Genomic DNA, 26,521 nt, shown 5'->3' with positions numbered 1-26,521 from the left:
TAGAATCAAAGCAATATTAGCCACTTTCAATGCAACATACCGAAACAAAACTAAATGTGCAAGATATTTTGTTGTAGGCAGAAGAGTAGGATTCTATTGTGCATGAATCAGCCCATACTCGACACAGACCTGTGCAGCATAACCAATCAGAGCTGCAGTAGGCCTATATGCAAATAGACCATTTCCACATATGGATCTGTGCCATTCACGTTGAACTGGACTGTGTTTACAGCTGTCATGAGTAGATGTGCTTGTTTTGAGATCAAAGCAAGAGCTGCATGTAGCCGCATGTGCACATTTTGTTTGCTAGTCCTTTGCTAGTTTGAGTTATTAGACCAGTTATAGATCATTTGTAGTCAGCAATAGAGGAATGATTGCTTCCTACAAGAGCAGAAAACGTGTACATCTCTAGATATCTTTGAAAAGCCAGTAAAGAGGGTTTTTTTGTCTTAAAGGGTCAGTGTTGTATTTTGAGACACGCGTAGCCAATAGGCAAAGGGTAGCATCATTTGTAATAATGGTATGGGAATAATAATGCATTCTATTTTGTAAAATGATTTCTTGCATCAAACAATACGACAACATTTTCAGTTACCTTGTCTGAAGAAGAAGTGGAAAACAGGTTAATGTCAAGCCCTGCATGTTTTTTTCAAGTCTCATGGAATTTAGGCCTACATTGAGCACCACACATTGGATGCCAAAATGTTTTGGGATGCATTTTCTCCATTGTTTTTGTGGTAGGCCACTGGTAGGCCTACATTACGATCAAATAGCCACAGCAGCCTACCTGGCCACTGTTAAAACTAACTTAAAGTGGGTACAGACTCAGTGTTCAAATTAAACGTGTGCTGGAAGTTTCACAGAATTTTTGCACTCAGCAGACCTGAAATTTTTTCAGAAACCAAAAAGAGGGAACATTGCCCACCTCCCAATTCAATTAACCCTTGGCTATCAGATTACAATAAGGTTTACGAGTTCAAATGCAGACATCAAATGCGAAGCAATTTGCGCACTGCCTAAATGGCTGAAAGGCAAAACAAACTGGCAATGTCTCTAATTTCTAAAAGTGAGAAAAAAGGCTGCAAGCTGGCAGCTGCTCTCCGAGCGATGCTTTGCATGGTCCTAAAGCCAGCCAATGCTAAACAGCCATTTCATTTTAATCAGGATTGGAATGATTTTAGTCTACTTTTTTTGTTGTTGCTTACTTTACATTTTTGTTCTTGAGCTAGGGTATGGCGACTGCCCCTGATAGAATTGTGCGACGTTTTCACAAACTCAGCAAAAAAAGAAACGTCCTCTCACTGTCAACTGCATTTATTTTCAGCAAACTTAAACTTCTTATGGCTTGGGGGCACTATTTCGACGTCTGGATGAGAAGCGTGCCCAAAGTAAACTGCCTGTTACTCAGGATATGCATATAATTGGTAGATTTGGATAGACAACACTCAAAAGTTTACAAACCTGTTAAAATAATGTCTGTGAGTATAACATAACTGATATGGCAGGTGAAAACCTCAGGAAAATCCATCCATGAAGTCGGATTTTTTTAAAGTGGGTATTTTCAATTGAATGCCTATAAAGTATCTAATGGGTTAAGACCCAGATTGCAGTTCCTATGGCTTCCACTAGATGTCAGGTCTTTAGACATTGTTTCAGGCTTGTTTTCTGAAAAATGAAGAAGAATGAGACCTTTCTGTCAGTGGACTGTAGAATCATTCAGTGCTGGTTTGCGCGCATGACGCATCATTGTTTTTCCTTTCTATTGAATACGCTATTGTCAAGTTTAAATATGATCGATTATTTAGACAATTGACAACCTGAGGATTAATTATAAACATCGTTTGACATGTTGAGACGAACTTTACCGGTACTATTAGGATGTATTCGTCTGCATGTTTTGACCGCCTTTGAGCCAGTGAAATACTGATGAAAACACGCCAACATAACTGAGTTTTTGGGATAAAACGGGGGACTTTATCTAACAAAACAAACATTTATTGTGTAGCTGGGACTCTCGTGACTGCAACCATATGAAGATCTTCAAAGTTAAATGATTAATTTTATCGCTATTTTTGACTTTGACTGTAATTCCTTTACTTGGATGTAAAATGTTTGTATGCTTTTGTAAGCGGGGCGCTGTCCTCAGATAATCGCATGGTATGCTTTTGCCGTAAAGCTTTTTTGAGATCTGACAAAGCGGCTGGATTAACAAGAAGTTAATCTTTAAGCCGATGTACAACACTTGTATTTTTTATGAATGTTTATTATGACTATTTCTGTATTTTGATGTTGTTGAGGTGGGTCGCTAGCGGAACGCCTGCGCCAGAAAGGTTAACATGTGTAAATATTTGTATGAACATAACAAGATTCAACAACAGACAAACTGAACAAGTTCCACAGACATGTGACTAACAGAAATGGAATAATGTGTCCCTGAACAAAGGGGGGGTCAAAATCAAAAGTAAGTCAGTATCTGGTGTGGCCACCAGCTGCATTAAGTACTGCAGTGAATCTCCTCCTCATGGACTGCACCAGATTTGCCAGTTCTTGCTGTGAGATGTTACCCTACTCTTCCACCAAGGCACCTGCAAGTTCCCGGACATTTCTGGGGGGAATGGCCCTAGCCCTCACCCTCCGATCCAACAGGTCCCAGATGTGCTCAATGGGATTGAGATCCGGGCTCTTCGCTGGCCATGGCAGAACACTGACATTCCTGTCTTGCAAGAAATCACACAGAACGAGCAGTATGGCTGGTGGCATTGTCTTGCTGGAGGATCATGTCAGGATGAGCCTGCAGGAAGGGTACCACATGAGGGAGGAGGATGTCTTCCCTGTAACGCACAGTGTTGAGATTACCTGCAATGACAACAAGGTCGGTCAGATGACGCTGTGACCGCCCCAGACCATGATTGACCCTCCACCTCCAAATCGATCCCGCTCCAGAGTACAGGCCTCGGTGTAGTGCTCATTCCTTCAACGATAAATGCGAATCCGACCATCACCCCTGGTGAGACAAAACCGTGACTCGTCAGTGAAGATCACTTTCTGCCGATCCTGTCTGGTCCAGCGACGGTGGGTTTGTGCCCATAGGCGACGTTGCTGCCGGTGATGTCTGGTGAGGACTGCCTTACAACAGTCTTACAATCCCTCAGTCCAGCCTCTCTCAGCCTATTGCGGACAGTCTGAGCACTGATGGAGGGACTGTGCATTCCTGGTGTAACTTGGGCAGTTGTTGTTGCCGCCATCCTGTACCGGTCCCTCAGGTTTGATGTTCGGATGTACCGATCCTGTGCAGGTGTTGTTACACGTGGTCTGCCACTGCGAGGACGATCTGCTGTCTGTCTCCCTGTAGTGCTGTCTTAGGCGTGTCATAGTACAGACATTGCAATTTATTGCCCTGGCCACATCTGCAGTCCTCATGCCTCCTTGCAGCATGCCTAAGGCACGTTCACGCAGATGAGCAGGGACCCTTTTTAGTGCCCTAAGTTTTCCTAATTGTGCCCTTAATTGCCTATCGTCTGTAAGCTGTTAGTGTCTTAACGACCGTTCCACAGGTGCATGTTCATTAATTGTTTATGGTTCATTGAATAAGAATGGGAAACAGTGTTTAAACCGTTTACAATGAAGATCTGTGAAGTTATTTGGATTTTTACAAATTATATTTGAAAGACAGGGTCATGAAAAAGGGATGTTTCTTTTTTTGCTGAGTTTATGTAGACACTGGTTTAGTGCTGGATATTATAAATGAGGTTGAAAAGTGGCCGAGGCCATACAAAAGTGAGGTCTTGAGTTTGCCTAAAGTAATGGTTAGCAAATTAGGTAAATTGAGAAAGCTCACTTTATTTCAAATCAAATTTGATTGGTCACATACACATGGTTAGCAGATGTTAATGCGAGTGTAGCGAAATGCTTGTGCTTCTAGTTTCCGACAGTGCAGTAATATCTAACAAGTAATCTAACAATTCCCCAACATCTACCTAATACACACAAATCTAAAGAGGTGAATGAGAATATGTCCATATAAGTATATGGATGAGCGATGGCTGAGCGGCATAGGCAAGGTGCAGTAGATGGTATAAAATACAGTATATACATGTGATGTGAGTAATGTAAGATATGTAAACATTCAAGTGGCATCATTTAAAGTGGCATTGTTTAAAGTGACTAGTGATCCATTTATTAAAGTGTCCAGTGATTGGGTCTCAATGTAGGCAGCAGCCTCTCTGAGTTAGTGATTGCTGTTTAGCAGTCTGATGGCCTTGAGATAGAAGCTGTTTTTCAATCTTTCAGTCCAAGCTTTGATGCACCTGTACTGACCTCGCCTTCTGGATGATAGCGGTGTGAACAGGCAGTGTGGTGGTTGTTGTCCATGATGATCTTTTTGGCCTTCCTGTGACATCTGGTTCTGTAGGTGTCATGGAGGGCAGGTAGTTTGCCCCCGATGATGGGTTGTGCAGACCGCACCACCCTCTGGAGAGCCTTGCGGTTGAAGTCGGTGCATTTGCCGTACCAGGCTGTAATACAGCCCGACAGGATGCTCTCGATTGTGCATCTGGAAAAGTTTGTCAGGGTTTTGGATGACAAGCCAAGGAACTTAAAACTTTCCACCTTCTCCACTGCTGGCCATTCTATGTGGATTGGCGGGTGCTCCCTCTGCTGTTTCCTGAAGTCCAAGATCATCTCCTTTGTTTTGTTGACATTTAGTAAGAGGTTGTTTTACTGACACCACACTGAGTGCCCTCACCTCCTCCCTGTAGGCTGTCTCGTCGTTGTTGGTGATCAGGCCCACTACTGTTGTGTCGTCTGCAAACTTGATGATTGAGTTGGAGGCATGCATGGCCACGCAGTCGTGGGTGAACAAGGAGTACAGGAGAGGGTTGAGCACACACCCTTGTGGGGCCCCAGTGTTGAGGGTCAGCAAAGTGGAGATGTTTCCTACCTTCACCACCTGGGGGCGGCCCAGGACCCAGTTGCACAGGGCAGGGTTGAGACCCAGGGCCACCAGCTTGATGATGAGCTTGGAGGGTACTATGGTGTTGAATGCTGTGCTGTAATAAATGAACAGCATTCTTACATAGGTATTATTTTTGTCCAGATGGGATAGGGCAGTGTGCAGGCGATTGCGTCATCTGTGGACCTGTTGGGGCGGTATGCAAACTGAAGTGGGTCTAGGGTGGCCGGTAAGGTGGCGGTGATGTGATCCTTGACTAGCCTCTCAAAGCACCTCATGAGGACAGAAGTAAATGCTTACAGGGCAGTAGTCATTTAGTTCAGTTATCTTTGCCTTCTTGGGTACAGGAACAATGGTAGCCATCTTGAAGCAACAGACTGAGATAGGGAGCGATTGAATATGTCCGTAAACACACCAGCCAGCTGGTCTGCACATGCTCTGATGACACGGCTAGGGATGCCGTCCAGGCCAGAAACCTTGCGAGGGTTAACAAGTTTAAATGCTTTACTCACATCAGCCATGGAGAAGGGGGGGAATGCAGTCTTTGTTAGCGAGCCGCGACAATAGCACTGTATTATCCTCAAAGCGGGCAAAGAATGTGTTTAGTTTGTCTGGAAGCGTGACGCCGGTGTCCATGACACATCTAGATTTCTGCTGTATAGATAATGTATTTTGGATGTTTTCAATGTATTTTCTACAATTTCAGAAAATATCATTAAAATCGTGATAAAAAGAAAGTGGTACACTAAACATTACAAAAGATTTATAAAAACTGATCAACTCTGACAGCCCTAATAATTATATACTTACATAGTTCTGAGGTGCTCTTGATGTTGCTTGGAGTTAACTCGTTTGGGACTATTCCATTGGTTCCAATTCTGACTGCCTGACTTGTCAAACACTTGTAGAGATAAACTGACTGGCGTGTTCACCCACTAAGAGATTACAGGAGACCTGACAATGAAAGGAACAAGCGCGTTGATACATGCAACACAGTTCACACATCCCAGGCACCCAACATGCATTGACTCACCGCATAGCTTCAACTTCCAATGTGTAAACCCATCAAGTCACAGAAGACTTCATTTTCATGGTTGCTTTTAACGTGAGCTCAGATGTCACAAGTCACATGCTTTCAATGTTTCATTTGATGTCCATTTATTGACGGATAATGTACTAGAAAAATGACTCACTAACACTAATATAAACCAATGAAGGCTAACCACAGAGTAGTAGTGTCAAATTGCATCTCAAAACCAATCTAAGTTTTGCAGTTCCCTACTTTAATGGGTAGGGTAAGGATTGTGTGGCGGATAAAACTGATCCTAGATCTGCCTGTGTGTATGACAGAAAGGGATACACAGAGATACACGCAATTACTTTAAGCTTCAAAGTAGCTCTTTTAACTAACATTACCTACAGCATTTAAGCCCGTATAAAGAATCCATTACAAACAGTTCACTCAGTCAGTGACATGTCTGCTGCAAGCCTGTAAATCCATAGCTTGTAGGACAGTGACACCCTGCTTTCATTTATTTCTCTCTCTGCCTAAGCACTGATCAGAGTACACACACCTTCAGGGTTGGTTTCCCGGACACAGATTAAGCCTGGTCCCGGATTTAAAACGCAAACTCGATAGAGAATCTCCTGTGCTCAGGAAACCACCCTTCAGAGTACAGACTTCAAATAAAAGACAGGGACAGAATATCAAGTGTCAAATCTCTATATTTAAACCATCCATCCATTCAACAGACCAACCACCTGACTATGACAGGTTTATACCACACAGAGAAAGGAGAGAGTCAGTGTAGTGTACTTACAGTATATACAGTGTGTGTGCGCGCGCATGTGTAAGTGTGTATACATGTATTCTGCAATCTCTCCCACAACATTGTACTTTTTTAAAAATTCATATACTGCGTGTGTATATTTCGCAGATATCTACTCAACATTTCTGTACAGCAAGACACACAGGAGACGGGGGGGTGGGTGTTACGAGTTTACATGGGGACAGCAAATAGGGAGGGGAATAAAACAAAATGTCACTCTACGGCCTCATTGGGCCCAGTCACGTGCAAGGAGTGCGGGGCTGGTCCTTGGGTGGCAGGACCAATGGAAGGAGGGGGAGTGCGACCCCTGGTCCAATCAATAGGAGGAATCCATCTCTCTGTCCTCCCTCTCTTCCTCGTCCATCTTTCGACCGTGCTTCCTGAAGTACTTATACCTCTGAACATAAAGCTTGACCAGGTTGCTCACCTTGACCGGGTTGATCTCTCCCGTTCGACTGTGGCAGATCTGAGAAGCAGACACAGGTCGGTATTAGTCATAAACACACTATATATCAAAGCGTAATTATATATTACAGCGTAATTACTGTGTAGTTACAGTTTAACTAGGCTGTAATTACAACTTCCAATTGTAACTGCTGGAACATAGTAACATATTCTGCATTATACACCGGTTAGTTTGCGTCCTGGATGCTGATTGGCTGAAACAGCATTTCAGCCGTGTGTATATTATACAATATACCAATGGTATAATGCAAAAATACTCCTTTTTATGTTGGAAACCAGTTTATAATTGCAATATGGCACCTCTGAGGTTTGTGGTATATGGCCAATATACAGCTCCGTGTTGTGCATAAGAACAGCCCTTGGCCATGATACACTGAACAAAAACATTAAACAACAATTTCAAAGATTTTACTGAGTCACAGTTCATAAGGAAATCAATTAAATAAATAAATTATGCCCTAATCTATGGATTTCACATGACTGGGAATACATATACGCATCTGTGTGTCACAGATAGCTTCTTTTCTTTTTAAATGCACGTGGATCAGAAAACCCGTCAGTATTTGGTGTGACCACCATCTGCCTCATGCAGCGCCACACATCTCCTTTGCATAGAGTTGATCAGGCTGTTGATTGTGGCCTGTGGAATGTTGTCACACTCTTCAATGGCAGTGCGAAGTTGCTGGATATTGGCGAGAACCGGAACACGCTGTCGTAAACGTTGATCCAGAGCAACCCAAACATGCTCAATGGGTGACATGGATGTGCAGGCCATGGAAGAACTGGGACATTTTCAGCTTCCAGGAATTGTGTACAGATCCTTGTGACATGAGGCCGTGCGTTATAATGCTGAAACATGAGATGATGGATGAATGGCACGACAATGAGCCTCAGGATCTCGTCACCGTATCTCTGTCCATTCAAATTGCCTTCGAGAAAATGCAATCGTGTTACTTATGCCTCCCCATATTATAACCCCATTGCCACCACGGGCACTCTGTTCACAACGTTGATATCAGCAAACAGCTCTCCCACACAACGGCGTCTGACCAGTACAATTGAAACCGGTATTCATCCGTGAAGAGCACACTTCTCTAGTGTGCCAGTGGCCATCGAAGGAGAGTATTTGCCCACTGAAGTCAGTTACGACACCAAACTGCAGTCGGGTCAAGATCCCGGTGAGGACGGCGAGCACACAGACGAGACGGTTTCTGATAGTTAGTGAAGAAATTCTTCAGTTGTGAATACTCAGTTTCATCAGCTGTCCGGGTGGCTGATCTCGGACGAAATAAATGAAAGCAGGGTGTCACTGTCCTACATGAAGCCGCCCGGGCTGGCGTGGTTACACATGGTCTACGCTTGTGAGGCCAGTTAGACATACTGTCAAATTCTCTAAAACGGCATTGGAGGTTGCTTATGAACATTACATTCTCTGGAAACAGCTCTGGTGGACATTCCTGCAGTCAGCATGCCAATTGCAAGCGCCATCAAAACTTGACATCTGTGGCATTGTGTGGTGTGACAAAACTGCACATTTTAGAGTGACCTTTAATTGTCCCCAGCACAAGGTGCAACTGTGTAATGATCATGCTGTTGAATACGCTTTTTGATATGCCACACCTGTCAAGTGGATGGATTATCTTGGCAAAGGAGAAATGCTCACTAACAGGGATGTAAACCAATTTGTGCGCAACATTTGAGAGAAATAAGCTCTTTGTGCATATGTTATTTTTTTTAAATATTTTATTTCAGCTCATGAAAAAAACACTTAACATGTTGTGTTTATATTTTTGTTCAGTGTATTGGCCAATATACCACACCGCCTCAGGCCTTATTGCTTAAATATACTACACTCCCTCTGGCCTTTATGAAGTCTACTGCCAACAACTGCCAACAACTGTTTGTGGAAATTCTTTAAACCTTCACAAACAAGCCAAAGTAATTGTATCGACACCACACCACTCAGTCTAATAATTATGCCAATCTTTTAAATTGTGTGAGCCAATATTTTAAAATGTGCAAGTCACAAACAGGTTGAACAGCAATTGTTATTCCTATGGAACAAAATGCACCTACACTCCGTTACTGAGAGACGCTACAGCCTAAATCCAAAAGCCTGACCATTGCAGAGCAGACGTTTTTGTTCCAGCCCAGCACTAACACACCTGATTCAACTGTTTATCAAGTCATAGAATAAGGTGTTTGACACCCTCGAATAACAACGTTAAGAACTCTGAACAAAGCGTTCGTAACAACGGCGCACTCAGTCAGCCGCGTGGCAACGGCGCACTCAGTCAGCCGCGTGGCAACGGCGCACTTAAACCATGTAATAACAATGTAATGCAGCTAAAGCAGGTTTATGGTTAGAGAGCTGGGTTACCTTGTGTACTGCCTTCCTCAGGATGTCCTTGTAGTCGTCCTTGTTAATGTCTTTACGCTGGTAGTACGGCTTAATGGCTAGCTTCACCTCCTCCACCGCACGCTCCTGAGTGTGGAGCTTCTTCAGGTACTGAGAGCGAGAGAGAGAAAAATAAAATTAGAGGTGCAGTACTAGGGTTGAAAGGTATACCGAAATGTCAGTACTTTTTAGATACCAGAACATGCAAAACTGTTTTGTAGTAGAATGCCACTTTCGGTACTTCTGTCAAATGTCCCTCACGGATCAAGCCATTCTTATCAGCGCAGCCGACCCCTTACTATAGCGCGCACAGTGCCTGCTCCACTTGCTTATTTCTAGCCTGCACTGGGAGTCTGGGCAACATCATGTTAGCTCCTCACTCATGCTGCACAGAAGTTAACAGACTTGAATAATGCGACACGGCATGTAGATGTTGAAACTGTTAACTACTGTGAGCAAAACAATGTCGATACCCTTTACAATGGAAGAATATACCCAGTGTCCAAGCGTTGCAGGCTAACTTTCCTGGCTAGGTGACAGCTAAAGCTAACATCAATTCACTATCCAAGACTTACTTTGGGATATGCAAACTACAAAAGGCATATGTTCATTTCAAAGCTGATTATCAATAAAAACGTTATTGTTTTTTATTTAACCTTCATTAAACTAGGCAAATCAGTAAGGAACAAATTCTTATTTACAATGACGGCCTACCGAGGAACAGTGGGTTAACTGCCTTGTACAGGGGCAGAACGACAGATTTTTACCTTGTCAGCTTGGGGGTTTGGGGATTCGATCCAGCTCTAACCACAAGGCTACCCATTGACCCAAGTTCCTTGGTGTCCTGACTGCCTCATTATTAATGACATCGTTACTCGTTAGAGACAACGCACATTTTTATGAAAAAGATACTTCTACGCAAATGTTGTTGAATACAATTTGTCATCTGTAGCCCCATGGAATCACCCAAGAACAAGCCCAATAACTCAATGCATGCACACACTCCTATTGAATATGCATTCACCTGTATTGTCCATGTGCTACAGATTTATTTACCCAACAGATTTCCCATTCAAATAAATTATTACCATTATGTAGTTAGATTGGTAAAAACAAAGTCAAACTGATTGCATGATTGTATAATTGATTAATTAATGCATACATGGCTGTCTCTGAAAAATTGTTAGTAAAAAAATGCAAATGTAATGATATTGAACTCAAAAGATGCCCAACAATTGAACAGAGCAGTAGCTGAGTATATCTGTCTGGATAAAGTGCCATTCGGTGACTTTGGCTAATATGCCTTTTTTTTGTGCCATGGAACCGTTTTGGTATTGAGCATCGTGATACTAAACCTGGTATCGGTAATGAAGTCAACATTCTGGTATCGTGACAACACTATGAGGTACTGTACTGACAGTCAGATGACCTTCCTTTCCACACACACACATCCGTAATTGGAAGATATGGGAGTGGTAGAAAGACATGGTTTTTAATGGTGCTACCTTGTCAGGGTCCTTGCTCTCGTTGTCCCAGCCTATGTCACTGGAGCCCCCGGACCCTCCCGAGAACCCAGAGGGCATGGGAGGGGGCGGGGTCTGGGCGCAGCCGCCACCCATAGACATGCCAGGGTGCAGGTGGCTGGGCGTGGTTTTGGTGCAGCCCACCATTGGGAGAGAGCTGTGCAGGATGAACTGGGCAGGGGTGGGGCCAGGGGGAGGAACCTGGGAGGAGGAAGAAGAGGAAGGGGCATGCTGCGATGAATGGTTCTGATTGGTTTGGGAGAGAATCTGCAAGAGAGAGAGAGACGGAAGGTATGATGAGAAACAGAAGTGCTTGGTCAGATATTGAACACCTTCAAAACAATCCAAGACAAATATGTAACACATACAGTTGAAGTCGGACGTTTACATACACTTATGTTGGAGTCATTAAAACTTGTTTTTCAACCACTCCACAAATTTCTTGTTAACAAACTATAGTTTTGGCAAGTCAGTTAGGACATCTACTTCGTGCATGACACAAGTAATTTTTCAAACAATTGTTTACAGACAGATTATTTCACTTATAATTCACTGTATCACAAGTGTTTCCAGTGAGTCAGAGGTTTACATACACTAAATTGACCGCGCCTTTAAACAGCTTGGAAAATACCAGAAAATGTCATGGCTTTAGAAGCTTCTGATAGGCTAATTGACATAATTTGAGTCAATTGGAGGTGTACCTGTGGATGTATATCAAGGCTTTCAAACTCGGTGCCTCTTTGCTTGACTTCATGGGAAAATCAAAAGAAATCAGCCAAGACCTCAGAAAAATAATTGTAGACCTCCGCAAGTCTGGTTCATCCTTGGGATCAATTTCCAAACGCCTGAAGGTACCATGTTCATCTGTACAAACAATAGTACGCAAGTATAAACACCATGGGACCACACAGCCGTCATACCGCTCAGGAAGGAGACGCGTTCTGTCTCCTAGAGATTAACGTACTTTGGTGCGAAAAGTGCAAATCAATCCCAGAACAGCAGCAAAAGTCCTTGTGAAGATGCTGGAGGAAACAGGTACAAAATAATCTATAGACAGTAAAACGAGTCCTATATCAACATAACCTGAAAGGCCGCTCAGCAAGGAAGAAGCCACCACTCCAAAACCGCCATAAAAAAGCCAGACTACGGTTTGCAACTGCACATGGAGACAAAGTTTGTACTTTTTGGAGAAATGTCCTCTAGTCTGATGAAACAAAAATAGAGCGGGCCTAAGAACACCATCCCAAATGTGAAGCACATGGTGGCAGCATCATGCTGTGGGGGTGCTTTGCTGCAGTAGAGACTGGTGCACTTCACAAAATAGATGGCGTCATGAGGTAGGAAAATGATGTCGCTTCAATATATCCACATCTCAAGACATCAGTCAGGAAGTTAAAGCTTGGTCGCAAATGGGTCTTCCAAATGGACAATGACCCCAACAAAGTCAAGGTATTGGAGTAGCCATCACAAAGCCCTGACCTCAATCCTATAGAAAATGTGTGGGCAGAACTGAAAAAGCTTGTGCGAGCAAGGAGGCCTTACAAACCTGACTCAGTTACACCAGCTCTGTCAGGAGGAATGGGCCAAAATTCACCCAACTTATTGTGGGAAGCTTATGGAAGGCTACCCGAAACGTTCGACCAAAGTTAAAAAATGTAAAGGCAATGCTACCAAATACTAATTGAGTGTATGTAAACTTCTGAATAAAAGCGGAAATAAATCACTCTACTATTATTCTGACATTTTACACTCTTAAAATAAAGTGGTGAGCCTAACTGACTTAAGACAGGGGAATTTACTAGAATTAAATGTCAGGAATTGTGAAAAACTGAATTTAAATGTATTTGGTTGAGGTGAATGTAAACTTCCAACTTCAACTGGAAACCGTGTCCCTTGACTTTTTCCACATTTTGTTGCGTTTGTAGAGCCTTAATGTAAAATGGATTCAATTGAGATTTTGTGTCACTGGCTTACACACAATACCCCAATAATATCAAAGTGGAATTGTGTTTTTAGAAATTAAAGGCTGAAGTGTCTTTAGTCAATAAGTATTCAACCTCTGTTATGGTAAGCGTAAACAAGTTCAGGACAAACATTTTTCCTTAAGTCACAATCAGTTGCATGGACTCACTGTGTGCCATTTTTGAATGACTCATCTCTGTAACCCACACATACAGATAATTGTAAGGTCCCTCAGCCGAGCAGTGAATTTCAAACACAGCTTCAACCACAAATACCAGGAAGGTTTTCCAATGCCTCGCGAAGGACACGTAATTGGTAGGAAAAAAAGCAGACATTGAATATCGCTTTGAGCATGTTGAAGTTGTTAATTACACTTTGAACGGTGCATCAATACGCCCAATCACTACAAAGATACAGGAATCCTTCCTAACTCAGTTGCCGTAGAGGAAGAAGGCCAAAGGTGATTTTTTATTCCATTTTATTTTCCCCACAGTCTGCAGGCACCCGGCCCGCCACAAGGAGTCGCTAGAGCGTGATGAGCCAAGTAAATCCCAATCATGGCCGGTTGTGATACAGCCCGGGATCGAACCTGAGTATGTAGTGACGCCTCTAGCACTGCGAGGCAGTGCCTTAGACCGGTGCGCCACTTGGGTGGCCCAGCCAATGGTGACTTTAAAACAGTTACAGGCTGTGATAATCCATTCCTTACTTAGATGTACATGTATTTAGGGAATATGTTGTGAAAGTGTTAGATATTACTGCACTGTCGGAGCTAGAAGTACAAGCATTTCGCTACACCCGCAATAACATCTGCTAAACACGTGTATGTGACCAATGAATTTGATTTGATTTAAAGTAAAACTGCAAACAATGTGGCAAAGAAATGTACTTTGTCCTGAATACAAAGATTTATGTTGGTGCAAACACCACATCAGAGTACCACGCTTCATATTTTCAAGCATGGTGGTGGCTGCATCATGTTATGGGTATGCTGGTCATCGGCAAGGACCAGGGATTTTTCTAATATAAAATAAACTGTATAGAGCTAAGCACAGGCAAAATCCTAGAGGACAACCTGGTTCAGTCTGCATTCCAACACACTTGGAGACATTCACCTTTCAGCAGGACAATTATCTAAAACACCAGGCCAAATGTACCCTGGAATTGCTTACCAAGACAACATTGAATGTTCCCAAGTGGCCTAGTTACAGTTTTGACTTAAATCTGCTTGAAATTCAAATAAAATCTTAATTATCACATCCGCCGAATACAATGGTGTAGAACTTACAGCAAAATGCTTACTTACAAGCCCTTAACCAACAATGCCATTCAAGAAATAGAGTTGAGAAAATATTTACTAAATAAACAAAAGTGAAATATTTGAAAAAAGTAACACAAAGTAACAATAACAAGGCTATATACAAGGGGTACCAGTACCAAGGGATACAGGTTAGTAAAGGTAGTTTGCACATGTAGGTAGGGGTAAGGTACATAGATAATAAACAGCGAGTAGCAGTTGTGTAAAAACAAAGGGTCCGGGTGGCCATTTTATTAATTGTTCAGCAGTCTTATGGCTTGGGGGTAGAAGCTGTTAAGGAGCCTTTTGGACCTAGACTTGGCGCTCCGGTACCACTTGCCGTGCGGTAGCAGAGAGAACAGTCTATGACTTGGGTGACTGGAGTCTGTCCATTTTTTGGGCCATCCTTGGACACAGCCTAGTATATAGGTCCTGGATGGCAGGAAGCTTGACTCCAGAGAAGTACTGGGCTGTATGCACTACCCTCTGTAGCACCTTACGGTCGGATGCCAAGCAGTTGTCATACCAGGCGGTGATGCATCCAGTCAGGATGCTCTCGATGGTGCAGCTGTAGAACCTTGAGGATCTGGGGACCCATACCAAATCTTTTCAGTCTCCTGAGGGGAAAAAGGTGTTGTCGTGCCCTCTTCACAACCCTCTTGGTGTGTTTGGACCATGATAGTTTGTTGGTGATGTAGACACCAAGGGACTTGAAGCTCTCGACCCGTTACACTACAGCCCCATCGATGTGAATGGGTGTGTTCGGCCTTCCTTTTCCTGTAGTACCCGATTAGCTCCTTTGTCTTGCTCACGTTGAGGGAGAGGTTGTTGTCCTGGTACCACACTTCCAGGTCTCCAACCTCCTCCCTATAGGCGGTCTTATAAGGCCTGCCACGTGTCATCAGAAAGCTTAATGAGGGTGTTGGAGTCATGCTTGGCCACACAGTCGTAGTTGAACAGGGAGTACAAGAGGGGACTAAGCATACACCCGAGGTGCCCCCTGTTAAAGATCAGCGTGGCTGATGTGTTGTTGCCTAACCTTACCACCTGGGGGCGGCATGTTTAGGAATTCCAAACAACACTTTATTGGGCACAGGGACTATGGAGGTCTACTTGAAACACGAAGGTGTGAAATTACAGACTCGGTCAGGGAGAGGTTAAAATTGTCAGTGAAGACACTTGGTCCACGCATGCTCTGAGTACACGTCCTGGTAATTTGTCTGGCCCTGCGGCCTTGTGAATGTTGACCTGTTTAAAATGTCTTACTTGCATAGGCTATGGAGAGCTTGATCACACAGTCGTCCGGAACAGCTGGTGCTCTCATGCATGTGTAACAGTATAGCCTCCTTCCCTCTCCTCGCCCCTACCTGGGCGCGAACCAGGGAACCTCTGCACACATCAACAACAGCCACTCTCGAAGCATCGTTACCCATCGCGCCACAAAAGCCGCGGCTCTTGCAGAGCAAGGGGAACAACTACTTCAAGGTCTCAGAGCGAGTGACGTCACCGATTGAAACGCTATTAGCGCGCACCCCGATAACTAGCTAGCCATTTCACATCGGTTACACATGCTTCAGTGTTGCTTGCCTCGAAGCAAGTATAAAAAGGCATTTAGCCCGTCTGGAAGGCTCGTGTCACTGGGCAGCTCTCGGCTGAGTTTTCCTTTGTACAAACGTAATAGTTTGCAAGCACTGTCACATCCAACAAGCGTCAGAACCGGCGTAGTAGGATTCAATCCTAGTTCCTGTATTGATGCTTTGCCTGTTTAAATTATTAATCTGAACGCATAGTGGTTCTTATACGCGTGTGGATTTGTGTCCCGCTCCTTGAAAGCGGCAGCTCTAGCCTTTAGCTCAGTGCGGATGTTGCCTGTAATCCATGGCTTCTGGTTGGGATATGTACAGTGCCTTGCAAAAGTATTCGGCCCCCTTGAACTTTGATACCTTTTGCCACATTTCAGGCTTCAAACATAAAGATATAAAACTGTATTTTTTTGTGAAGAATCAACAACAAGTGGGACACAATCATGAAGTGGAACGACATTTATTGGATATTTCAAACTTTTTTAACAAATCAAAAACTGAAAAATTGGGCGTGCAAAATTATTCAGCCCCCTTAAGTTAATACTTTGTAGCGCCACCTTTTGCTGCGATTACAGCTGTAAGTCACTTGGGGTATGTCTCTATCAGTTTTGCACATGGAGAGACTGACATTTTTTCCCATTCCTCCTTGCAAAACAGCTCGAGCTCAGTGAGGTTGGATGGAGAGCATTTGTGAACAGCAGTTTTCAGTTCTTTCCACAGATTCTCGATTGGATTCAGGTCTGGACTTTGACTTCTAACACCATTCTAACACCTGGATATGTTTATTTTTGAACCATTCCATTGTAGATTTTGCTTTATGTTTTGGATCATTGTCTTGTTGGAAGACAAATCTCCGTCCCAGTCTCAGGTCTTTTGCAGACTCCATCAGGTTTTCTTCCAGAATGGTCCTGTATTTGGCTCCATCCAACTTCCCATCAATTTTAACCATCTTCCCTGTCCCTACTGAAGAAAAGCAGGCCCAAACCATGATGCTGCCACCACCATGTTTGACAGTGGGGATGGTGTGTTCAGCTGTGTTGCTTTTACGCCAAACATAACGTTTTGCATTGTTGCCAAAAAGTTCAATTTTGGTTTCATCTGACCAGAGCACCTTCCTCCACATGTTTGGTGTGTCTCCCAGGTAGCTTGTGGCAAACTTTAAACAACACTTTTTATGGATATCTTTAAGAAATGGCTTTCTTCTTGCCACTCTTCCATAAAGGCCAGATTTGTGCAGTATACGACTGATTGTTGTCCTATGGACAGAGTCTCCCACCTCAGCTGTAGATCTCTGCAGTTCATCCAGAGTGATCATGGGCCTCTTGGCTGCATCTCTGATCAGTCTTCTCCTTGTATGAGCTGAAAGTTTAGAGGGACGGCCAGGTCTTGGTAGATTTGCAGTGGTCTGATACTCCTTCCATTTCAATATTATCGCTTGCACAGTGCTCCTTGGGATGTTTAAAGCTTGGGAAATATTTTTGTATCCAAATCCGGCTTTAAACTTCTTCACAACAGTATCTCGGACCTGCCTGGTGTGTTCCTTGTTCTTCATGATGCTCTCTGCGCTTTTAACAGACCTCTGAGACTATCACAGTGCAGGTGCATTTATACGGAGACTTGATTACACACAGGTGGATTGTATTTATCATCATTAGTCATTTAGGTCAACATTGGATCATTCAGAGATCCTCACTGAACTTCTGGAGAGAGTTTGCTGCACTGAAAGTAAAGGGGCTGAATAATTTTGCACGCCCAATTTTTCAGTTTTTGATTTGTTAAGAGTTTGAAATATCCAATAAATGTCGTTCCACTTCATGATTGTGTTGTTGTTGTTGTTGATTCTTCACAAAAAAATACAGTTTTATATCTTTATGTTTGAAGCCTGAAATGTGGCAAAAGGTCGCAAAGTTCAAGGGGGCCGAATACTTTCGCAAGGCACTGTAAGTACGGTCACTGTGGGGATGACATCGTCAATGTACTTATTGATGAAGCCGGTAACTGATGTGATAAACTCCTCAATGCCATTGGATGAATCCTGGAACAGTCTGTAGCGTAGCATCCGCATCATTTGACCACTTCAGTATTGAGTCACATACTTCCTGCTTTAGTTTTTGCTTGTAAACAGGAATCTGGAGGATTTAATTATGGTCAGATTTGCAAAATAGAGGGCGAGGGAGAGCTTTGCATGCGTCTCTGTGTGTGGAGTAAAGGTGGTCTAGAGTTTTTTCCCCCCTTTGGTTGCACATATGTCATGCTTGTAGAAATAACGGAAAATGGATTTATGTTTGCCTGCATTAAAGTTTCCGGCCACTAGGCGCAACACTTCTGGATAAGCATATTGTTCTTTGCTTATGGCCTTATACAGCTCATTGAGTGCGGTCATAGTGCTAGCATGGGTTTGTTGTGGAAAATAGACAGCTACGAAAAATATTGATGAAAACTTGGTAGATAGTGTGGTCTACAGCTTATCATGGGGTACTCTACCTCAGGCGAGCAATACCTCAAGACTTTAATATTAAACATTGCGCACCAACTGTTATTGACAAATATACACATACCACCAGCCCTCGTCTTACCAGACATGGCTGTTCTGTCCTGCAGATGCCCGGAAAACCCAGCCAACTGTTTATTATCCGTGTCGTCCTTCAGCCATGACTCGGTGAAACATACGATATTACCGTTTTTAAATGTCCCGTTGGTAGGAAAGTCTTGAACAGAACTCATCCAGTTTATTCTCCAGTGATGTCACGTTGGCCAATAGAACGGATGGTAGAGGCAGGTTACCAAATAGGGATATCTTCTGTATACAACCCCTACCTTGTCACAAGACAACTGATTGGCTCAAACTCCACAAATTAACTTTTAACAAGGCACACATATTAATTGAAATGCATTCCAAGTGACAACCTCATGGAGCTGGTTGAGAGAATGCCAAGAGTATGCAAAGCTGTCATCAAGGCAAAGGGTGGCTACTTTGCAGAATCTCAAATATAAAATATATTTAGATTTGTTTCACACTTTTTTGGTTACTACATGATTCCATGTGTCATTTCATAGTTTTGATGTCTTCACTATTATTCTACAATGTAGAAAATAGTAAAAATAAAGAAAAATCCTGGAATGAGTAGGTGTGTCCAAACTTTTGACTGGTACTGTACACACACACACACACACAGAGGAATATAATTACTCAAAGACACACACACACACCTGGCTTGTAGCATGAATGAACTCTTGGGCTTTGGCTCTACTTGCGATATTGGCCTCTTCCATCTTAAACAGCAGAGCTGTCACTGAAATACAGAGAGCAAGGGGTTAGTAAAACCTTATAGATATTATATACGTCATAGTAGCAACAGGAATACCCCCCAAAAAATAACCAAAAATCTACTAGTTGACATTATTATAACGAATGCTCGTGACAAAGACTTACATGCTAAAACTCCTCCGGCTGTGCAGTCCACTCCTGTCTGCAGACTCCAGGGGAGGGTAGGGGCAGCAGGAGGGGGAGGAGGAGGCGGTGGCAGCTTGTTGGCTGAGGATGAAGAAACAGAAGAAGAGGAAGAGGAGGAGGGGTCTGTGGAGGAAGGAGGAAGGGAGAGAGAGGCGAGGGCAGAGCCAGATGAGGAGGAGCAAGGGGGTGAGGCCAGGGATTTGGAGGCTTCTTCCAGAGGGAGGGGCTTTATGCTGGAGGGGCCGTATTGTGAGATGCCTCCCCCCTGGGAGGATGGTACAGACGTGGGACTGGAGGGGGGCAGGTTGGGGGTGCTCTGGGTCTGAGCGGGGCAGTCCTCGGATAGGAAGGAGGGCTCAGGGGTCTTACAGCTGCTGTCCACAGTCTGCGAGTCGGGAGACGACTCCCGAGCATCACGCGAGGTGGTGAAGGAGGGTGGAGGGGTGTGGGGGGGTGAGGAGGACGGGGGGAGGACACTGGTGGAAGAGGAAGATGATGAAGAAGAGGAAGAGGAAGGGGTTGGACCGGCTGGACCAGAGTGTGGACTGGATGGTTTAGTCCCGACTCCTGATTGGATGTCGGAGGACGGTCCACCCCAGCTGCCGCCCTCAGAGCTACAGTTGGCCATGGCGCCATCCACGTCCGTCAAACCAGCGGCTAAGCTTTTCTCTCCCCGCGTCTTCTTCGCCAGCCGCCGCCTACGCTTGGTTGCCAGGGACGATGAGGGCGAAGACGCCGAGGAGGAAGTGGAGGTGGTGGAGCTGGGCTTGGCCTTCTTGGACTTCAGTGTTGCCACCGTGGGATTGGCCAGCGAGGAGGAAGGGGGAGCGGCCAAGGAACTGCGTTTGCCCACCTTCCCCAGGTCCTTGTTGCGTCCACTCAGCAATAGAGGCTCAGAGCAGGGCTTGAGGAACGGAGACCTGCTCTCATTGTCCCTCCTAAAGACCACCGCAATGGAACCTCCCACCACCGGCATACCAGAGCCCCCTACTGACCCGCCTGCCCCGAGGAGCTCCATGCCCAGCTTCCCAGAGCCCACTGGGCCCCCCGTGGTGCTGCTCACGCCCTCACGCACAAGCACTGACACTTTGGATTGCAGCTTGGCTTTCCTCCCACCACCGCTTAATTTCTTGGACCTGCCAGACCGACCAGACTCTCTCTTTCCCCCTTTTTCCCCACGATCTTTCTCCTTCCCCATCTTCCGCCCTCGTTTGGCCGAGGGGAGGGTGGCTAGAGCGGCCTGGGTTGGGGAGAGTGAGGCAGTGGAGAGACCCTTGCCTTTGGGTCGAACCGAGGAGGAAGAGGACGACTCGGACTGACCAGCTTTCTTGCCCGTTCGGGATTTCTTCTTGAAGTGGTGGCGTCCAGGTTTGGTGGCAGTCTTGGGTTTGGCGCTGGGGGCAGCGGGTTCCAGAAGCTGGGGAGGGGGTGGGGAGTCTTCTATAGAGGGGTAGTCTGAGTCCAGGGCCTCCCCGTCCAGAGAGTGCATGTTTATCTCCAGTTTGTCTGAAAAGTGGTCCGAGTCATAGCTATGGTAATGTGACGGCGGCGAGAGGGAGCGGCTCCCACGCCGGCCCATGCCTTCTTCTAACTCTTCGTCCGAGCGCCGACGCCTCTTCTTCTTCCTCTTGTGGGGCTTGTCCGAGCCCTGGGGGGGGCTGTGGGGGGAGGATGGAGCCAGCGGGGGGGAACCGGGGAGAGTGGTGGTGGTGGTCGTGGTGACCGTGATGGTGCGCTTGATGGCGAACAGGTCAGAGCCATTGAGATCCTGGATGGACGGTGGCACCACGGGACGACCGTCTCTACGTCTTTCCCTGTTCCCTTCTCTGACCCTGTCCCCTTCTCTGACCCTGTCCCTTTCTCTGTCCCTTTCTCCGTCTCTGTCCCTTTCTCTGTCCCTGTCCCTTTCTCTGTCCCTTTCTCTGTCCCTTTCTCTGTCCCTTTCTCTGTCTCTGTCCCTTTCTCGGTGCCTGTCCCGGTGCCTGTCCCGGTGCCTTCGTTCTATGCTTCCTTTAGACCTCTTGGAGCTGCCTCTTTCTCGGCTGGTCGATTCGCGGATGCCGTCTCGCTCTCTTTCCCTCTTTATCCGGCTCGAGTCTCTATCCCTCTCCCTTCTCCGGGTGTCATCTTTCTTTCTGTCCTTGTCTCGATCTCCATCTTGTTCCACATCTCGGTCTCTGTACCGGTCTCTGTTATTCTCTCTGTCTATGTCCCTATCTCTCTCTCTATGTTGGTCCTCTGAAGTTTTTGACCAGGAGCGACCCCCGCGTATTTGCCGCACTGAGGAGTTTTGTGAGCGGGGGCGTGCTGAAGATTCCGGGGTGCTCCATCGTCTCTTCTTCCTCTTTCTGCTATCGCTTCTGCTGCTCCTCCCTCTCTCCTCCACCTTTGTTTTCTTCTCTCTCTCACTCCGCCGCCCCCTCTCCCTGTGTCTTTCCTTCCTCTCACCACTCTTCTCTCCTCCGCAATCCTTCTCTTTCCTTTTCTTCCTCCTCCTCCTACTCTCCTCCTCCTCCTCCCCTACCTTTCCCTCCTTCCGCTTGCGCCGCTCCCTCTCCTTGGAACTCTTGGAGGACTTGCGGCTCTTGTCCTTCTCAGCAGTGGAGGGAGGAGGGGGAGGCAGAAGGAGGGTGTGAGGAGACGATGGGAGGTGCTGAGGTGAGAGGGAAGAAGGGAAGGAGGAACGGTATCTCGCCTTACGCCGGCTGACCAGCTTCCTCCTAAGATCTCCCACCCCGACCACCACCTCTTCCTCTTCTTCTTCTTCCTCCTCCTCCTCCTCCTCCATGGGCTCCCCATCCTCCCTGCCAGGCATCACCGGCCCCGCCCAGTCCCCATCAGCCCGCACCGACACAAAGCTATCCCCATCCAACACCCTCAGGATCCTCTCCGGCTTAGCTCCCCCGTGGAGGAAAGGACTGCCGGAGGAGATGGGGAGGACGAGAGGAACGATTCCTTCCCGGCCTCTCTCCTCCCTATTCCCTCCGTCCCTCTCGGTGGCCCCCACGATCTCACCCTCCTCAATTTCAGAGTGGTCCGAGTGGTCCGCCTTCTCTCTCCTGTCCCGTACTTTCACCCGGGGCTCTTTGGTTCGGTCCAGCCTCCTCCGGAGGGGTAGAGGAAGGGAGCGCGGGGAGAGCGGGGGAACAGAGAGAGTGTCCGTGGAGTCTGGAGGAGCATTGTCCTTCTCCTCTCCTCCTGTCCCCCCAGTCTCTGCCTTCCTTTTCTTCCCTCTGGCATCACTCCCCTTGCTGCTCACGCTGTTCCCTCTCTCCCTCCCTCCCCCCATTGCTCGCTCCTCCTCCTCTCTCTCTGAGGGGGGAGAGCCGGTCGGATCAAAGGGATCGTACTTTTCCCCTTCTTCCTCCTCCTCGGCCGCTCCTCCCTCCCTCTCTCCTTCCGTGGGGTGAAAAGGGTCGTAGATCTCCGTCTCGTCCTCTTTTTGTCCGTCGGTGCCAACAGGGGGTGGGGAGAGACATAACAAGGGATCAGAGGAGGAGAAAGGGGGGTCAGCGAGAGAGGAGGGGGGAGCCAGGGAAGCGGAAGTGGAGGACACTACGTCACCCATCATCACGCTGTTGGCCCTTCCCTCTTGGATGTCATTGTGGTAGCTGGTTGCCACAGCTCCAGGAGAGGAGGATGAAGAGGAAGGTGGGGAGGCAGGAGAGGAGGAAGGAGAGGAGGGAGATGTGGAGGAGGGCAGGGGGCTCTTGGCAGTCTCTATGATCCCATGAGGAGGAGGGACGGCAGGCACCCCTTTAAGGTCTGGGATTCGAGTTAAATCCATGGCCAGGATGTGAGCTGGGCTTGGGGCAAGCTGCAGTCCAGTCAGTACTCCCTGGAGCCTGGGGTTGTGGCTGGAGGAGGGATGCTGAGGGCCGGGGATAAAAGAGCAACCCTGAAAGATGAGACAAGAAATGTTAGGCATTAATCAACCACCTGGGGTCCACAATCTGTGAAGTGTGTGTGTGTGTTTGGGGGAAGTAGAGTATTGTTGATGTGTATTTGAGTCGGTACCAATAATTTACCTGACTTCCTGTTGCCTATACCAGCGGTGACAGTGGACAAGATACTGAGCAGTGACGAGCCTTCCACTCTCACCTCAGCTGTCAACTCCACTTCAAGGTCAGAACTGGAATACAAATACATCACTCTGAGACCACGCACAGTGGAACTGGCACATCTAAATTCCCTGTTATGTCATTTATTATATTGGGTGTCTCCCTCTCCCATACATTTCAGCTTACTTTTCACTCTGACATCCTCTCTTTAGCCAGGCATATGATTTTGGCCCCAATTTAGCTGTCCCTGACAAGTTTGAGATTGGAGACAAAATACACGTCGTTGCCTACTCCGGGCGCGTAGCTGTCACCGATGCTTGTTTAAATGTGAGCGGGTCAGAGAAGAAATCTGAGGCCTACCGATCCCATCTTTGAGACGTCCCGATATTTTCAAAAAAATCTACAATGCTCTTGTAGTGTGAGATGTTTATCGACAAGTTTTGAGAACGGTGATCAGCAATAGCCAAAGATATCCTACCAGTGATGATGATGTATCGCGTCTGCCAGAATGTGTACTCTTAAACAAGAGCGATGACTAATACTTGCAATGCATTTGTACTTGCCTTTAACCAAAGCGTAAGATCATCACAGCTCTGAAGTTGACAAGCAATGTTATTCAATCCAAAAACGTATTGGCTTGATATTTCAACTCTGCATGGCATGCGTGAATGTCTGACTGAAAAAGTTTATGAGGCGGCTTTGACCCACAGCTCATTCTAGCTCATCTAATTACATAATTGTTTTTGCGAGACAGCGTGGTATTGCGAATCCTCACCACCAAGGGAAGAATTTTATAGCGTGTGACCCCGGTCTCTGCCACATCGTTTAGAGTGGCAACACTATGTTGACAAAAAAAATTACAGGAAAGATTTTAAAAGTAATGTAGTGTACGCCGGCATTACCTATCAAGGAGATGCTGTGGAGAGCAGTGAAGATAGACCAGGCAGGGAAGCGTTTCGGGGGTTGCAGTAATGACAGCTCCCTATACGAAGGGGACAGACAGACGAACACACACATTAATAGCTGCTACAGTCGGTGGAAGAGCTTTAAAAAACACACACACAATCACACTCACCAGCTCGCTAGGCTCGTCATCTGGGCTCTCCCTATCGCAATTGGTAACACCTCAACCTCGTCCTACTCCTTTCTTCATCCTTATCTGTCTCCTCTTCGCTGGAGTCTTTCTCTGTCTGAAGCAACATAAGGCAAATCAAATTGTGTTTTGAAGAATCTTGTAGTGTAGTGCAGTGTGACCCTCCCTCTGTGCCACATCGCTTATCACTTCAGGTATATTAGAAAATGTAGACCGTGAATAAATGTAAGCATTCCTCAATTCAAATCAGTTGCAGCATAACCATAAACAAAATGATTGAACCAAAACCTTCCCCTTCTACGGTACCCCCTCAATTATTTGGGGAAGCACAGTTACAGCACAATCCTTTGTTTCTGGGATTCAGGCTGTCTCAGTTTCTTCCTCTATGGCCATCTATGTGAGAACAATAGTGAAATTGTAGTCTAGCTAGTCTCGACATCAAGCTATCATTACTGATCGGGGTTAGCCGTTTAGCTAATTTCACAGTTTCCTGCGAAAAAACACGAAAGATAGACGATAATGACATTCAGTAATTGGGTCGTAACTATGTAATGCTAGCTGGCTAATAAGACCACAGATCTATAATGAACTGCAGCCAGCGAACGAGAGCGCTAACTAATGCTAGCTAACTATCTAATTAGCCATTGCATTAGTTATAACTGGCAGTGGCTAGCTAACGTTAGATGTTGCAAAATACCTGGATCAGGCCGCACTATAGTGAGTTGACTAGGCTAACAAACTACATCAACTTAACATCAACTTAACTAGCAAATACACTTGATCACTGAAAACTAGTTACAATCGTCACATGTTTTCAATGGAATAGATTCGTAGCTAGACAGCCAGACCTGCCAGAAATAGCATTAACGTTACTAGCTGGCCAGGAATGCTAATGTTAGCTCACCTCCTAGCTACACCAGTCAAATACATGCGCTAAATTCCTTAGATCCAGTTATATGTTTTGTCCGTGTAAATCCACAATCTTCAACTACCCTTTATTTTCTAAAACATTAAATTTACGTTTAAAATACAGTATTAAAGGTTGAGATATTGTTATTTTAAAAGCACAATAAGAGGCCCATCCCATCCATCGCCGACATTTTACTTCCCTTCACTTGAAACCGGTCAACAAGGGCCGACGGGAAATTAAGTTTTTCGTTGATCGGGCTAATGTTGGGTACGACAACCTTCCAAATGCTATTTGAAAGATCCTGAACAAAATAAATACTTTTCCCGGCTATACATCTAGATGTGTATTTATTACTGAAGATTATATTTTTTCACGTTTCGATGACTGAATATCAAGCCTTTATTATAACAAATAATTGCAGCGGTCTTAGGCACTGCATTTCAGTGCTTGAGGCTGGTTCGAATCCAGGCTGCATCACAACCGGCCGTGATTGAGAGTCCCATAGGATGGCGCACAATAGGATGGCGCACAATAGGATGCAATAGGATGACGCCCCGCGTCGTCAGTGTTTGGCTGGTGTAAGCTGTCATTGTAAATACGAATTTGTGCTTAACTGACTTGCCTCGTTAAATAAAATACACTATTTTATTGTTTACGTGTGAATTGTCTTTCAAACTTTTTATCCTCATATGTCGACCCATATCCTTTTAGTGTATATACTTCAGAAAATGTGAAAACTTTCCACTGGTGTAAACCCATGCTAAATCTGTCTCAAAGTGTTGTAGTTTTGTGGTTCCCCAGATCTTTGCTTGTTGGCCAAGGAACAGCAACAGCTTTCCTAACTATTGCAGTAGTTTTCCAGGTCATAGTAGTTTCAGTAGCCCCTCTTTAACAGTCCATGGTCCTGATCTCTCTTCATTCTCCAGCATCACCCTGGTTTCCATTTGGAAATGGGCTATGTCATGATGCCAGTGGAGGCTGGTGGGAGGGGCTAT

General features: G+C 45.5%; 1 protein-coding gene across 5 annotated transcripts; it reads right to left on the bottom strand.

The window, feature by feature from the left end:
* Positions 1–6,658: 6,658 nt before the first annotated feature.
* Positions 6,659–25,764, bottom strand: scaf1 (SR-related CTD-associated factor 1). 5 transcript variants are annotated; one of them, XM_021624375.3, is made up of 9 exons: positions 25,521–25,764; positions 24,599–24,713; positions 24,426–24,505; positions 23,491–23,594; positions 19,442–23,360; positions 19,219–19,301; positions 11,149–11,433; positions 9,626–9,754; positions 6,659–7,246 (listed from the first exon to the last, which is right to left on the bottom strand). In XM_021624375.3, exons 5-9 carry the CDS (start codon positions 23,247–23,249, stop codon positions 7,097–7,099), a joined length of 4,455 nt encoding a protein of 1,484 aa, XP_021480050.3. In that variant the 5' UTR covers positions 23,250–23,360; positions 23,491–23,594; positions 24,426–24,505; positions 24,599–24,713; positions 25,521–25,764; the 3' UTR covers positions 6,659–7,096. The 5 variants fall into 5 exon arrangements, with proteins under 5 accessions (XP_021480050.3, XP_021480052.3, XP_090049057.1 ...); XM_021624377.3 differs by having other exon boundaries at positions 11,149–11,367; XM_090192931.1 differs by having other exon boundaries at positions 24,599–25,009; positions 25,521–25,750.
* Between the last annotated feature and the right edge of the window lie 757 nt (positions 25,765–26,521).

Source organism: Oncorhynchus mykiss, chromosome 12 (assembly GCF_057628025.1).
Source record: "Oncorhynchus mykiss isolate SJ-2025 chromosome 12, ASM5762802v1, whole genome shotgun sequence".
NCBI lineage: Eukaryota > Metazoa > Chordata > Actinopteri > Salmoniformes > Salmonidae > Oncorhynchus > Oncorhynchus mykiss.
Note: the sequence above shows the minus strand (reverse complement) of the source record. Positions and strands in the feature narration are given on the sequence as shown.

Excerpts from the sequence above, each read along its gene's own strand:
- scaf1 (XM_021624375.3), bottom strand. The coding sequence starts at position 23,249 with ATGGATTTAACTCGAATCCCAGACCTTAAAGGGGTGCCTGCCGTCCCT. Across the intron at positions 19,302-19,441 it reads AGCCGGAGGAGTTTTAGCAT|TGACAGCTCTGCTGTTTAAG; the intron begins GTAAGTCTTTGT and ends TCTGTATTTCAG. Across the intron at positions 9,755-11,148 it reads AGAGCAAGGACCCTGACAAG|TACCTGAAGAAGCTCCACAC; the intron begins GTAGCACCATTA and ends TCTCGCTCTCAG.